Raw genomic sequence first — 15652 nt, 5'->3', positions numbered from 1 at the left:
CTGAAGGCAGGGGTCGTGTCCAAGATGGCGACCGGAGCGGTAGCTTGAATCAGAGGTCCGCGCTCGGCTGATTAAATATCCTGTACAGTGGCAATTGCTGGATCTCTTTTCCTGTCTTTCGCTACTCCAGCCCTCCCCGGGCAATACAGTTCCTAGTGGGCTGCTGAAGGAGGCGATGTAGCGTGTGGAGGGCACCTATTGCCCGTCTTCCATCTGGCCGGGCCTTGGGACGGACTTGCAGAGATGCCTGCGGCCCACACGAGGACACTGGCTCTTCAACAGGCGACGCATGAGGATGCTTGGCTGTTGAAGTGAGAGGCAGCGGGGCTCCCCAGCGGCATTGGAGCAAGAAGAGAAACAGCCCAGCATTAATAACGAATGCTGATTTAAAGCAACAGCGGTCCGGGAGGAACAGATTACGTCAATCGCAATTACGTTAGCAATTTGTGAATTAATACAAGGGGGACCTGAGCTGCCAGGTGCCGCATTACCCTGCACGTGCACAGATTACATATTGAAAGGTCACATAAATAATAACACTAGAGCGTACAAGCCGTAGAGCTCCATCTCAGATGACGATGGAGCAACGCTGGCAGCGAACTGATAGATCACAGGAGCCTTGGGGTTTCTGATGCCAAGAAAGCACGGTGCAGGGCCTGCCACATACATCACTTAATACACTGCAGGCACCAGCCAAACAGTAGAACTCACTTCTGTGCCAGCCTATTGCAACCAATCCACCACCGTGAAACGCGCGGTGTGACAACAGAGTGCTCAAGAGCGTACTGGCCACAGACGCAGTGTCTGAAAAGGCCACATTCACTTGGGTGAGGACTCTATCATATGTACTATAGACTGTAAACCCTATTTGCCAGCCGTTCTCTGGGAGGGACCCCACCACCAGCACTGGGATGTCTATGATACTGCATAAATGCTACACACTCAGGAAACCAAATGGGGAAACTGAAAATACCACGAACGCCCGCTGTGGTGATGGCTACTCCAACGACTCTGACCGCATCATAAGAGAGGGAACAACTTATGCCCTGCAGCAAATGGATGCCACCCTTCATAACCATACATCTCAATTTGAGAAAGTTCTGCAAGCTATCTTAGACAATAAAGCGTCCCTGGAAACAAAAATTGATGCCATAACACAGGATTATAACTTACTTTGCGTGGACCACCGCAAAATTGTCCGAAAGAGTTGGCGAAACGGAATCTGATATAGCGGCAATTCAACCATCAATTCAGGAACTACAGTGTCACATGTAACAACTGAGCATAGAGGTGGCCTCACTGCAGCGGAGAGCAGAAGATGCAGAGGGAAGATCACGGCGCAACAATATCTGTCTGGTGGGGTTCCCGGAACGAGCGAAAAGTCCTAACGTCGAACTGTTTTTGGAACAGCGGCTTACAGAAACGGTCTTGCAGGATAAAGTTCTGAAATTCTTCTCAATAGAGCGGGCCCATAGAGTGCCGGGCAGACCACCGCCACCAGGTGCTTCCCCAAGACCTTTCATAGCTCGCCTTCTTAATTATCGAGACAGAGATTTAGTGCTTCAACTCTTTCGCACACAGGGGCCATGGAAATTTGAAGATGGGAATATTACAGCCTACCCCGATTTTACAGCAGAAGTAAAAAAAAAAAAAAATGCGATTCCTTTTTTATGGCGAAACAACGTCTCTGAGAACACAACATTAAGTATGCCCTACTCTATCCGGCAAAATTGTGCATGCCCCATGGTGCGAAAATCCACATTTCTGATGGATACACCTACCTATGGATTCCTCACCTAAAGAATTCTCCCCTCGCGCCAGCCTCAATGGAAATTTCTTCTAGCTCTGCACGTCGACGATGACGTCACAATCGCCCAACTCCACGCGACGCCGTATGACATCATCTAGGCAATAAGAAGCCCTCGTCAACGTGCAAACGTCGGTTCCCTTTTTTCCGTGCCTCAGAGTAACAGTTTTTCTTCGAGGCTCACAGGGAGCTACAGTTGCGGTTCGACGGTTACAATGTCGCAGCCAAGGAAATCCGGCTTTAAGCCATGTAACCAGTGCGGGGGTCGTATGTCGGTTACCGATCCCCATGAGAATTGCCTCTGGTGCCTTAGCTCGAATCATGCGGCTCCTGCCAGCGCATGAACCCGAAGGGACTCAAGGAAAGAGAGGCAAAATTGTTCTTGGCCCGTTCCAAGAAAAAGGAGAGGCATCATCGGAGGGAGTTCTCTTCAAGATCCTCGAGGGCTCATCATCACCATGGTGACTCTCGGCGCCGTCACGACTCCCGCCGCCGATCGAGTAAGGGGCGGTCCTGGTCCAGATCGGCATCTCCGTCAGCTCGGCGCCGTCTGACGTGGGAGATTAGCCCGACCGTCACCCTTCCACCTCCCACGACTCCGACTTCACCTGGGTAGGTTTTCGAGGTCGAGCCTCTTCAGAGACCAGAGGGTTCTCCTGGCCAGGAGTTACCTGGTCCATCTGCGGCGTCTATGCCGGCGCCGGCGCAACAGCAATACCCGGCTTTCCCGGTGCCGGGTACGGATCCTGCGGCTTTTTTGAATGCCATGTTTAATATTTTTTCCACCATGGCGCGAGTGGAGGACAAGCAGGTCCGTCGGGCCCTTTGGCCTTTAATTTGGGTGTTCCAGCGTCTTACAAGTCGACACCTTTCACACCATTTTTGCCTGCTGCAGCTGAGCCGGCAACGATGCCTTTGACGTCGTCTAGAAGACCTACTACACCTGCTACGGCGCCGATGGATTCACCTCGGATCCAATCCACAGTCAAGCTTCCTGTGGAGCCGGAGGGTCAGGCGTCGGATGGATCCGAGGTTCGGCGCCGAAGGAGATCTTTGCCGTCAGCCGATGCCTTATCGACGCCGGGTCTCAAATCTAGGCTTCGATCTAGACGTCTGGCTTTGCGCCTTCTGGAGGAGGAAGAATACAGCAGACAACACCTGGAAGAGGTTGAGATCTTGGAGCCTTCTGGTGACTTTCAAGGACTTGATACTGCAAGTGGCATCAACACTTCCCCTGAGTGGGATCTAGCTTCCCCTGGGGAGTACACTGAGGAGGCTGCTTCTTTCCATGCAGTAATACGGAAGGCTGCAGACTTTTTAGATCTCCCTCTTCCCGCTGCGGAGGTGAAGAGGAACCTGTTGACGGAGGTGTTACATCCTACTTCTGTAACAGCAGAGCCTCTCTTGCCTTTTATTGATGCTCTTCTAGATCCTATTAAAGACATCTGGAAAAAACCTGTGTCTTCAGCGGCTGTAAACAGAGCGGTGGCACAACGCTATCGGGCGGCACCAGGTGACCCTGTCCTCCTCTCCAAGCACCCGACACCGGAGAGCTTAGTGGTTCAGGCCTGCTGTTCTTCCAGGTCCTCTCCGGGCTCGTTTCCAGGAACCCCTGCGGACAGGGAATCAAAGAAAATCGACCATTCTGCCAAAAAGGCCTTTTCTTCATGTAGTATGGCTTTAAAGTCAACCAACGCGACCTGCATTTTGGGACGTTATATCCACGCCCTTATGGAGGAAGCGAAAGGCCATCCAAACTTTTCCCAGGAAATGTTACAGTTGCTGACGGACGCTCAGGCGGCGGCGACCCAGGTGATCCAGTCTGGGTTAGACACTTCAGACTCAGTGGCAAGAGCTATGGGCACGTCCATAGTTTACAGACGACAATCTTGGTTGCGTTCGTCTGGCTTTTCCATCAGATGTGCAGGCGACTCTCCTGGATCTGCCCTTTGATGGCGAAAAACTCTTTGGAACAAAGGCAGACTCTGCTCTTGAACGATTTAAGGAGAGCAGAGCCACAGCGAGGTCACTAGGTCTTCAGTCGGCTGCCTCATCCTCCTTTAGATCTTATAGGAGGTTTAGGGGTTTTGGACGTGGCTCCTCCTTTCGTGGCAGATTTCAAGGACCACAACAAACTGCAAGCTCCCTGCCATACAGATCCTTTAGGGGCAGAGTCCGTATAAGAGGAGCCACCCAGCAGCACTCTTCCTCTTCCTCTTCCTCGGAAGGGGTGCAGCAGGGAAAGCAGTGTTATATATAAACAAGCAGGGAGGAGTGGGGTCGTATCTTCTCTGCAGAGAAGCTTTTCTACTCTGGTCTTGGCTTCAGGACCACAAGATTTGCTTGGTAGCACATAATTTTGCCGGGGCTCTGAACGTGCGTGCGGACGTTCTCAGTCGACGCAACTCGGTCGACCACGAGTGGCGTCTTCATCCAGATCTGGTTCTGTACATATTCCAAATGTGGGGAAGTCCACAGATAGATCTGTTTGCAACTCAGGAGAATGCGCAATGCCCGCTATTTTGCAGCCTCCAGTATCCGGTGCAAGGAGCCTTGGGGGACGCGTTTCAGATGTCCTGGAAGGGTCAGTTGCTTTACGCGTTTCCCCCCAACCCTTGATTCCTCGGGTTCTGAGGAAGATCCGTCAGGACCGAGCCCAGGTCATCTTAATAGCTCCGGATTGGCCAAGAAGGGTGTGGTATTCAGACCTTCTCCCACTCTCTCTGTGCCCTCCGCTCCGTCTCCCTTACAGGGTGGACCTCCTCTCGCAGTCGCAGGGGCAGATTCTACATCCCCACCTCCAGAGCCTGCACCTTCATGTCTGGAGATTGAACGGGGCAATCTGAGTGCTTTTTCTCTCCCACCGGAGGTGATGGATGTTATTTTATCGGCCAGGCGACACTCCACCAAATCGATCTATGCAAGTTGTTGGGCTAAATTTGTATGCTGGTGTGGAGAGAATAGAATTGATCCCTTAAAGGCTTGTTTGTCTGACATATTGTCATTTGCTCTTTTCCTGGCACAGAAGGATTGTGCGGTTGCCACAGTCAAGGGATATTTATCTGCACTGTCGGCTTTTCTGTGCCTTCCTGATCAGCCTTCCTTATTTAAATCTCCTATTATTTTAAGGTTTCTTAAGGGGCTTACTAACAAATTTCCACCATCACCATTTGTTATGCCTCAGTGGGACCTTAATTTGGTATTAACATTTTTAATGGGGTCCCCATTTGAGCCGATGCATTCTTGCTCTTTGCGGTTGCTAGTTCTCAAGACGATGTTCCTGGTGGCCATAACATCGGCCAGAAGGGTCAGTGAGCTTCAGGCTCTTAGTGTAGAGCCCCCATACCTTTCTTTCTATAGAGACAAAGTGGTGTTAAGGACCAAGGCGGCTTTCCTCCTGAAGGTTGTTACACCCTTTCACCTGGGGCAGTCCATTACTCTCTCTTCCTTTTACCCACCACCTCATCCATCCAAGGAGGAAGAGAGGCTCCACTGGCTGGATCCACGAAGAGCGCTGAGCTTCTATGTCGACAGGACGAAGGAGTTCAGGCAAGATGATCAGCTCTTCATTGGATACGTGGGGAAGAGGAAAGGTAGAGCTGTCCACAAGAGAACACTATCCAGGTGGGTCATTCTATGTATTAAGATTTGTTATTCTTTGGCGAAGAAAGAACCACCTGTGGGGCTTCGTGCCCATTCCACCAGAGCTAAGGCTGCTTCTTTGGCTTTGGCTAGGGGTGTTCCTGTGGCTGACATCTGCAGGGCAGCGACTTGGGCGTCCCTCTATACTTTTGTTAAACATTACTGTTTGGATTCTGAGGTTAGGAGGGATGGCCATTTTGCTTGCTCGGTGCTGCAGGATTTCTTGGTTTGACCATTCGGGCACCCACCTCCGGAGGTTGTACTGCTTTGGGACTCTATTCTTTAGGTGAGGAATCCACAGGTAGGTGTATCCATCAGATGAATAAGTTACTTATTCTGTAACGCTTTTTCTGGTGGATACAGTAACTACCTGTGGATTCCTTGCGGTCCCACCCGCCTCCCCGTTGCTTGACTGGTCATACCATGAAATCCAAGGGTGAGCATCCTTTGCCTTGTTTATTTGTATATACCTGAATCATGTATATAGTTATGACATCTGTAAATACATTTCTTTCTCTAATTTAAATAATTCAAGGAAAACATGTTTGGACTTGAATGATATATTTTACTTTTCTATATAATAAATGTTCTGTTTTCATTCATTCGATGCAACTATGTTCTCTTAAGGTTAACCTGTTCGCCTCTATGGCACGTAAAAAATGGTGATAACTGACGTCTGCACGTCGACGAGGGCTTCTTATTGCCTAGATGACGTCATATGGCGTCGCATGGAGTCGGGCGATTGTGACGTCATCGTCGATGTGCAGAGCTAGAAGAAATTTCCGTCAAGGCTGGCACGAGGGGAGAATTCTTTAGGTGAGGAATCCACAGGTAGTTACTGTATCCACCAGAAAAAGCGTTACCGAAGGTAAGTAACTTATTCATTTGCATCACCTGAGGACACTTGGACCTGGCTTCATGCCAAGGGCCTGGCCCAACCACCACACACGGCGGACACAGCGGAGCAGTAGTTGACCCCCCAAGAGGAAACGCAAACGCCGCACAGCACTAGGGGCTAAACCTACACTTGCGCAGGTTGAGGAGTAACAGTCCCGGGCATTGCTTGGGGCCACACAGTTCACGTCGATCCCATTTGCAACACTTTAGGAGTCCCCTGGCAGAGATCCTGAGTGAGAAGATCATAGTGACTCTGAGGAATCTTTTCCGTGGTCCGCCACTCACTCCTCGCTCAGCTGATGGTCTATTAGGTTATGCTCCTTCGTTGAGTGTCAGTGCTTATCATGGACCACCCACTCAGCCTCATAGGAGTAAAAACAGAACCACATGGAGTCCCATGTTGCTTGCAATAAAATTGCTCCTTTGGGAACGTCGACCCCCCACAGATAGACTAAGTTATAGAAGCGTTTTGTACCTTTACCATCCCCATTTACTGACTAAGGCTGTCCTATGGGCTATGCCAAGAGCACTATAACTTGCATGAGGGAACAAGATAAGCATGGAGTGGTTCGAGGGAACAACTCGACATCCTGTGGGCCGAGCGTACAAGCCAAACCACACAGGACACCTACACCCCACAAATTGTACCATATGGACCACAGGTAACGTAATCCTAGCTTAATGTTGTTCGTAAAGTGTTGCTTCGATTTTCTGTTAGGCCTGCTGCCATCCTTAATTATGTATGTTATCACTCCCCTGCTACTATCGCCAATCTTTGTTAGTGAGTTGAGAGTCAAGAAGGATGTAGGTTATATGGAGAGGGGCAACAAAATAAGAAGGGAACATACAAGCCATTTTGGTATAGACAAAGGGAGGGCGATTTGGACCCTAATGCAATGTCTGAATCACGTACATACATGGCTACACAAGCACCATCTTTTATAACACGCTATAATGTGTTTACGTGGAACGTAAGAGGTCTGGCATCATCACTTAAGAGACATCATAAACATGCATACTTGAAGCGACATCAAGTACATATAGCCATGCTCCAGGAAACACACATATTAGAAGCCACCCTTAAGAAACTTGGCTCCAGTTGGAAGGGGCAAGTATTCAGTACTGTGACATCGTCTTTTGCGTGGGGTGTGGTAATATGGGTCGCACCAGGAGTACCCTACAACTCAGAACGAACACACATAGATCCTAATGGTCCGTACATTGTAACTGAAGGCCACCTGCATGGTACACCTTTGACACTCGTAGGAATATATGCACCAATGCCAATCAGGGGAACTTCTTAAACACACTAACACCCAGTTTGTTTCGGGACCCAGCTGGGGACAGTCTGTGGGGTGGGGATTTTAATTGCGTACCTGACATGGTACTAGACTGGTCCCACCTACCACTACTGTGTGCAACGAGTAGATATACCTCCCAAGAGTTCACAGCCTGGAGGTTAGATAGCGGACTATACGATTTATGGCGACAGGGGCACCCATCAGAGCGCAAATACTCCTTTTATTCTCCAGTCCATGACCTGCATACTAGAAGACTCTGCTGTTGGCACCAGCAGCCATGATACAAAGAGTACAGAGTTCTGCATATCTGGCTCACACCATGTCTGACCACTGTCCTTTGAGGGTGGTTTTTTATGTTGGGGCAGACTGATCACAAAAATACTGAGTTGGTGCTTACGGGTAGAAACACTATCAGATCCCCCTTTTCATGAGGACATAAGCAAATGTATATCCACATATTTTGCACAGAATAATAATTCAACACCTCGCCGTGCCACTGAATGGGATGCATACAAGGTAGTGGTACACAGCCACTGCATGTCTGCCTCTCTGGGTGTTCCACAGGTATTGCTCTGTGAGATGACCACACTGGAGACAAAAATACGAGAGACAGAGGTGGCCGTTTCCAACCGGACAGCCGGCCCTGAGATTCTCCGCGAGATACGTACCAACTATAGGGAAGCCAATGCTCGGCTAGGTAGATACAACTACATGACACGACAATATGGGGAGGGTAACAGATTGGGCCGCCTACTGGCATGGTTGGTTCGGGACACACCACAGCGAACCCCCATCGGAGCAATTAGACTGGACTCAGGTGAAGTAGTTAACACACAGGGGGCCATAAATGTAGCCTTTTAAACCTACTACCGATCATTGTATGTGGCTGCCCCAGCACCCACACCCGTGTAAATGTCCTCTTTTTTTAGACACGCTCCCTCTACCACGACTACAACCGGAGCAAATGAATGAACTAGATGGTCCCATCAGTTTAGAAGAGGTTCGCACAGCATTAACTCATATGGCCCGCAATAAGGCTCCAGGCACAGACGGTTTGCCCGTCGAATATTATGCAGCACATGCGAACCACCTTTTGCAACCTATGCTTGCCATGTTAAATGAAACACACATGACTGGCCAGCTGCCAGAGTCATTACGTGAGGCCCTCATAGTCGTTCTGCCTAAGCCTGGTCGTGATCCCCTAGATGTGCGCTCTTACCACCCACTCTCCTTATTAAACATAAATTGTAAAAATCTTGGGGAAAATTCTATCTAACAGACTTCTCCCCTTAATCCCTCACTTGATACATGAGGACCAGTCCGGTTTCATTCCCAAACGGAGCACTTTCCTGAATATCAGGAGATTGATATGCCTCCTCCACAGCACCCCAGGGTCAAATCACAACAGTGTGGCTATATCCCTTGATATTGAAAAAGCATTCGATACTCTCAATTGGGAATTTCTTAACTAAACCCTACACAGGATGGGCTTTGGGACGGGATGTATGTCTTGGATCAACACTTTGTACTCTAACCCGATAGCCTGAGTTAAGACAGGGCAAATTATCTCGGATAGGTTCTCCATACCCCGGGGCACCAGACAGGGATGCCCACTCTCTCCTTTATTGTTCGCAATAGCGATGGAACCTCTGGCAGCCCGACTGCGCCAGAATGCACGGCTCTGAGGCATACTAGAAATGCACATGCATCACGTCATATCACCATATGCGGATGATGCCTTAATATATTTACGTGACCACACAACCTTCCTACCAGAGGTTATGTCCCTATTAGACTCCTTTGCTGCAATATTAGGGCTGAGAGTGAATTGGACCAAGTCTTTTATTTTTCCATTAGCACCCGTCCCCTTGGACGTGCAGCCCATCCTCCCAAGCTATCATCTACTGTGGTGTCATACCACTTTTAAATATTTGGGGATACAAATATATCACACCACTAAAGACCTGAGGGAGGGCAACATTGATCACGCTATCAGGTCCATAAGAGGCTCACTTTCCTTCTGGGGCTCACTCCCAGTATCACCCATGGGCAGAGTGGCCATAGCTAAAATGCTAATTCTTACTAGACTATTATATTTCTTTGCGGCGCTGCCAATTATCCTTCCCTGTTCGCTTTTTAAAACTCTGCATAGTTTATTAACAGACTTGCTTTGGGGGAAGGACAGGTGTCGAGTGGCATTAACCATGACGCAGTGCTCACAGGACAAGGGGGCCTGGGTATGCCTAATCTTGAATTATATTATGCAGCAGCACAACTGCAATGGCCACTCCAACGGATGGGGGAGCCTCAGATGGCAGAAAAAACTATCATATCTAACCTCCTTGGCCAGACCCCAATATACACATGGCTGACCAATAAGACATAGCCCCCTCTTTGAGGTAACATCATGACAGATGCAGCTAGAGCCTGCTGACTTAGATACATTCACTGCAAAAATCCTAACATACCGTACTCGCCGCTGATACCAAACTCACACTTACCAAAGGCCTGTGCTACACTTGGACAACACAACATGGCTCCATGGTGGGCCGCAAATCTTGAGCTGGTGGGAGACTATTTTTCAGCAGGCACACTACTGACGTTGGACGATTTAAGGGACATTAAAGGCCTACACGCTGGTGCATTTTTGACGTATTGTGCATTAAGACGCCTAATACAGGACACCTGGAATGAGGGAGACAAGTAACCACAGACATCCCAAATACTCACACTGACGCTATCTACACCTGAGACCAAAAAAGTGATATCCATGATATACAATACCAAGATCATTACTGTCTGCCCGAACATGGAGTCCGCCCGAGTTTGTTGGGACGCGGAACTCACTATCCCTTTGTCACAGAAGTCCTGGACATTAGCACTACGTACTGGTAAAAGTGTGTCGCGTAACCCCAAGTTTCGTTATACATAGTTTAATTACTTACACCAATCCTATCTTTCCCCATCTCGAATTAAACTGTTTCCTATGACGGAATCCAAATGTCCACGTTGTGCGGTGCCTGACGCAAATTGTTACCACATGGTATGGGATTGTCCATCCTTACTATCAGCCTGGCAACAAATAGTCAAGTCTATAGCCGATATAACTAATCACGCCCTAATACCCAACCCAGAGTCCTGCCTCTTAGGTCTACGCCAAAGAGCAAAAAACGAGAAAAATATCTCCACAGATTTATTGATGTTGCATTCGTAACATTTAAACTCCTTATAGCACACATTGGAAAACACCCTATACTCAGCACTTGCTGCAGTGGTCCCAGGCGGAGGCAAGGATGTTACGTCTGCTGTAGGCTAAGGGCTTAGCACGAGGTGGTTGTGAAGTGTGGGACACATTTATTGTAAACATGGAGGCAAAAAATGACACACAACCCCCATGAACACATCAGCATATCAAAGTCCTATCCGGGAAACATCATGTCCCCCTGGGTTAGCTATGTACTCACGACCCTCACGCCATACCTCACTCCCGAAGAGAAAAGGGGTGGGGGCAACCTTTCTGTGAGTCATCATTTGTTGTGGCCCTTCTCCACAGCCTAGCCCTACAATCTGCATTGTTACAAGGGAAGACACCCCACTAGTTTAGAGGAGCTACTAACTGTAACAGCATCGTGACGGGTTGGGCCTCTATTAACAAGACTTGTAAACTTGTATACTTGTTTCTCCCGTATAACTAATAACACAGCGCACTCAGCGGCCTCACACCCACTAACAAATAGAGGTTCTGTGGTTTATTGTCTACAAAAGACTAATACACTATCCCCTTCACTTATACTTGAGACAAATTAATACCCGCGGTGCCCCATCCTAGTAATGTACTACCGGCAATCTGGTTTTTGTAATGCTATTCCCTGTTATTGTCTACTATTGCAACTAACTGTATGATAAAACTAAACCTAATAAAGAGATATGAAAAAAGTGAGTTCTGAAAGGCAAGCCCACGAACGAGTAAAAGTGAGGGCGTGAGATGGGCATGGTTAAAAGCCCACAATACTAAACAATATAAATGTCAAAGCACTTGGGCCTCGACCTAACAAAGGCGAGGCCTATTAAAATGACGCCACACACGTATGGTGAAAACACCATCTCGGCAAGAGCACGAGAATTCTGCGTGCTAGCGACAATATATTAATGTAATTTGTATTACATTTATTTGCTTGCCTTCATTATACGCAGTACGTGAAACTGAGAGAGGGCACCAATGGCGCGTGTCAATTGGCATAGGTGAGACAGTACACTGACCGGGCATTACAAATAATAATTTCATGTTCAGTGTGATATTAATGTTAAGCTCCCTTTCTTGTGCGGAATATTAGATACAGGGTGTGAATATTATTGCTGCTCTGTGCAAATATCTGTGTTAGTATATATAATTTATCTCGTTTTATATCATTGTCTTGTAACATTCATCCTTGCAGAGAATTGGGGACTCTTACCGAGGATACTGTACAAGCGAGGATGAGCTCGAGAGCATTCTAAATTTACACAAACAGCAAACCCACAGCATGTGGGGCACGCGACAGTCTCCAAGCTCAGCCAAACCGGCCTCGCGGATGATGTGGAAATCGCAGTATGTTCCCTACGACGGCATCCCTTTCATCAATGCAGGTAGAACAAAACTCTGTGTACCTTTAGAGTAGGTCACCAGATGCACCAGGTGCCACGCGTTCGTGTGGTCGAAGTTTGACTAATTCAAGTTTTGCCACCATACAAATTCGTGGTAAAGTGACATCCAAAATGTTAGTATTGCACTGCAGTCACATTTATGTCCTTTGTTATAAAGATTCTTGTATTCTGAACCTTTAATTTCTGTGGTTTTCTGTAAGAAAGTAATTACAAATAGAAACCTTCTGCAATTCGCGGTATCATCTTCAGGTTTTGGCACAGGATACAATTATGTTTGATGGTATATAATCTTATAAAAAATGTTCCTCTGTTTTATTTTTAAAGATAACCTTGTTTATTTAATTAGCAACTCACATTTTGTGCTTGCACTCTTTGAGAGCTTTTGTACATTCAATAATATTTATCTTCCAGCTCTAACTTGAATCTTTTTTTTTATTTTTGTGTCTGTACACTTATTCTACTAAGGTCTCTAATAACTTATAACAGGTACACTATAAAAATACAAAATTGAACACATTTTATGACTATATCAACGAATGGTTAGGTTCATTTGCTTAGGTAATTTTAAGACTTCAATTTCATTTAATGAGGATCTGATTTGAAGGCGAGTGGCACAGCAGCGGTAATCTCATGCACCGCTAAATATGATTCTGCAGATTTACCTGATTTAGGGGTTTCTGCACTGGAATGGCAAATCTTTTACTTATAATTATGTTTATGACAACTTTTCTGTACGTTTATGCAGAGTATTGCCCACCGGTGGTAATGGACATGTTTTTCCATGCTGTCCTGTAATATTACCACATTCTAAACATACACTGTATATTTCAGTTACCTCATATTTAACTTGAGTCCAATCAGCTGGACTCCAAATGAGCCCACAAAACGTTTTTACACGAATGATATCTCATTAGTTTTTGTTGGAAATTTAGTTTTTATCCCTAATCATTGCCATCGCAAAGCACATAGTCAGGCCCTTCGTCTTACAATAATTTTTTCTACTGTCTTAAAGAGGTGTGGTGCCCTTCAGCAAGGCCTAGCTGACGTTTTTGTACCTTCACATTTGAGAATCATGCCTTCTAGGAATTCCCCTGTATTTTGACTAGCAAGGCTCCCAATACCACCATTTGATGCTTAGGCCATGCTGCAGCAGACTGAAAACCTTAATTCGCCTGTACACCTGTTTTAGCTCCACTGGAAAGTGTATAAGTAAGGTAAATCAACCACAAATGCCTGGGGCTTGGCCCACTCCATGTACTGATCTCTACGTTTATCTCAGCTGCTGGATCATTGCATGGTTGTTCTACACAGTGGGGTTTGGGTCTGTACCTAGCAATGGATGGAAATTCACGTCAACAGAGAACAAAACTAGGAGTAAGAGACAGTGAATCAAGTGTAATGGTTATCTTTTGTTGAGTTTCTGGTACCCATCTCTTTTTTCAGTCTGGAGCGCCTGAGGGGTAGGGGGGGGCAGGCTCTGTTTTGGTGCTGGGAACGACTGTCACTGGTCTCTATGACATGGCATAATCACATTTTGCTGCCCTGTAATGCCAGGACCTGGGCTCTCTCCTTAAGGGGAGACAGCCCTGAAGAGATGTGGATGGCGGATCAGTCTAAGGTCGATGGCAAGTGCTGGATCAATTGGGACTGTCATGCATGGAGGAGCCTGGCTGCCCTGTTTGTTGGAGGTGGAAATAAACGAGGAAGTTATCCCCAGTGGTAAAGGCTGGAGGTGACAGATACAGTCTAGGATGAGCCACAGCTTAAAGGCTGCCAGTAGCGCTAGAGAGGGGATGATATGAAATAGAGAAAGTATGTTTTTAATCGGCAGCTGGAAAAATGAAAGGGCCTGAGGCATGCTGGACACTACTGCTGCTTCAGAGGAGTTAGTGGATAATCCTACGGGTGTGATAATGGCCCTGCAAAGGGTTGTCTGGAAACTGGATTCGGTTGAGGAGGCAGCAGTGACTGCAGAGTTCTTTTTGGATCGCATTGAAACTAAAATGTCAGGGATGGAGGTCACATTGAAGTAATTTGTTAATAAGGGTCGTCAGTTACCGGGCACGGTTGATCGAGTGGAGGCTGACCGGCAGACTCATTCGGACTTCCAGGACAGGGCATGTGGGGTACCACTGCTCTCGGACAGTAACCTCAGAGGCTTGGCTTAGGGAGAGGTGCTGAGCTTTCCCGATGTTCCCTCTGGCCCAGCAAGGCTAGAAGCCTGGAGAGCTTGTTCACTGAGTGCCTCTCCCTCTCACTACAATGAAGAAAACGTTGTTGCAAAAGCATTCAGTACATATGGAGAATAACTGTCATGGCACTATTGTAGTGACCCTGATGGGAAAGACCTAATTGTAAAGAAGAAAGCTTGTATCAAAGATACTCGCAGATACAAAGTATACATATATTCCTTTTTCACAACTTTATTCCACAGTCGAATCCAAGTGGAAAGTTCTTTTAAACCGGGAAGTCACCAGTGCCTTGTGTTCTTGGAGATTCTGCACAAGATGTGGTTGCGAGCTCATTTATATATGTTGCAGGAGTGCAAAATGTTAGTCTTTACTCAGACTTGTGAAGCTGAATTCTGCCTCACCTGACGCAACTGGTTGAGGTTTATTAGGTGCAAGGAAGCAGTGGCTGGCGCTGCCTGATCGATCCACATGTAGGCCTTTTAACTGAATGTGGACGTTATAGGGGGATCTTGGTGAGTTACATTTCAAGAGACATCGAAGGCATTTTACTAATACTTCTCATGCTTCCCCCTTTCCTTTTTACTTTCTTGCCACTCTTATTTTTTATCCACTGTTCTCTTATCTTCCCTCCCTTATGTTTTCTGGATGGAGAGATATGGGGGCTTATTATAAAACTAAAAGGACGGACCTTTGTGCCTTTGTGTGGCATTTAGCATGGCCCAATTCATATGGTTGGATACGGGTTCTCCTTAAGGGAAGTGAGTAGTTGCAGCATATATTTGTTAAGCCATCTTTGTTGTGCAATCGTTGCCTACTGCAAAATGTGAATACAAATGATTTAAACTTAAAACAGTTCACAGGAAAATATTTTTAAGGCCAATCCAAGTATATGACAGTTGATCACATTCGAAACACAACTAGTGGGAAGACAACAATGACTGTTGGAACTTTTCATGCATATAAGAATGTGGTAGCTAGTTTGGTATCTAAGAGCAACTTTGAATAAAACTGGAGTATGATTTAAAAGACATGCACCATTTAGTCAATTATTGTAATGACACATTTGAGCTATGACCCAATATTTTTTATACTGACACTGAAGAGTTAGCGGCTCATTTAAAGGTAGCAGGACAGGAGGATTGCCATTAGTTGGAGGTGTTGTGATCCCA

At 46.9% G+C, this 15652-nt stretch overlaps 1 protein-coding gene across 1 annotated transcript in view; it reads left to right on the top strand.

Moving 5' to 3' along the window:
* Positions 1-15652, top strand: part of CARF (calcium responsive transcription factor) — a 256489-nt gene that overhangs the window by 130737 nt on the left and 110100 nt on the right. Inside the window, exon 7 of the mRNA XM_069226035.1 lies at positions 12084-12273. Coding sequence (XP_069082136.1) covers positions 12084-12273 — 190 coding nt within the window. The remainder of the gene's footprint in view (positions 1-12083; positions 12274-15652) is intronic.

The sequence above is a fragment of the Pleurodeles waltl genome, chromosome 3_1, assembly GCF_031143425.1.
Source record: "Pleurodeles waltl isolate 20211129_DDA chromosome 3_1, aPleWal1.hap1.20221129, whole genome shotgun sequence".
Lineage (NCBI taxonomy): Eukaryota > Metazoa > Chordata > Amphibia > Caudata > Salamandridae > Pleurodeles > Pleurodeles waltl.
This window is presented reverse-complemented; position numbering and strand designations above follow the sequence as displayed.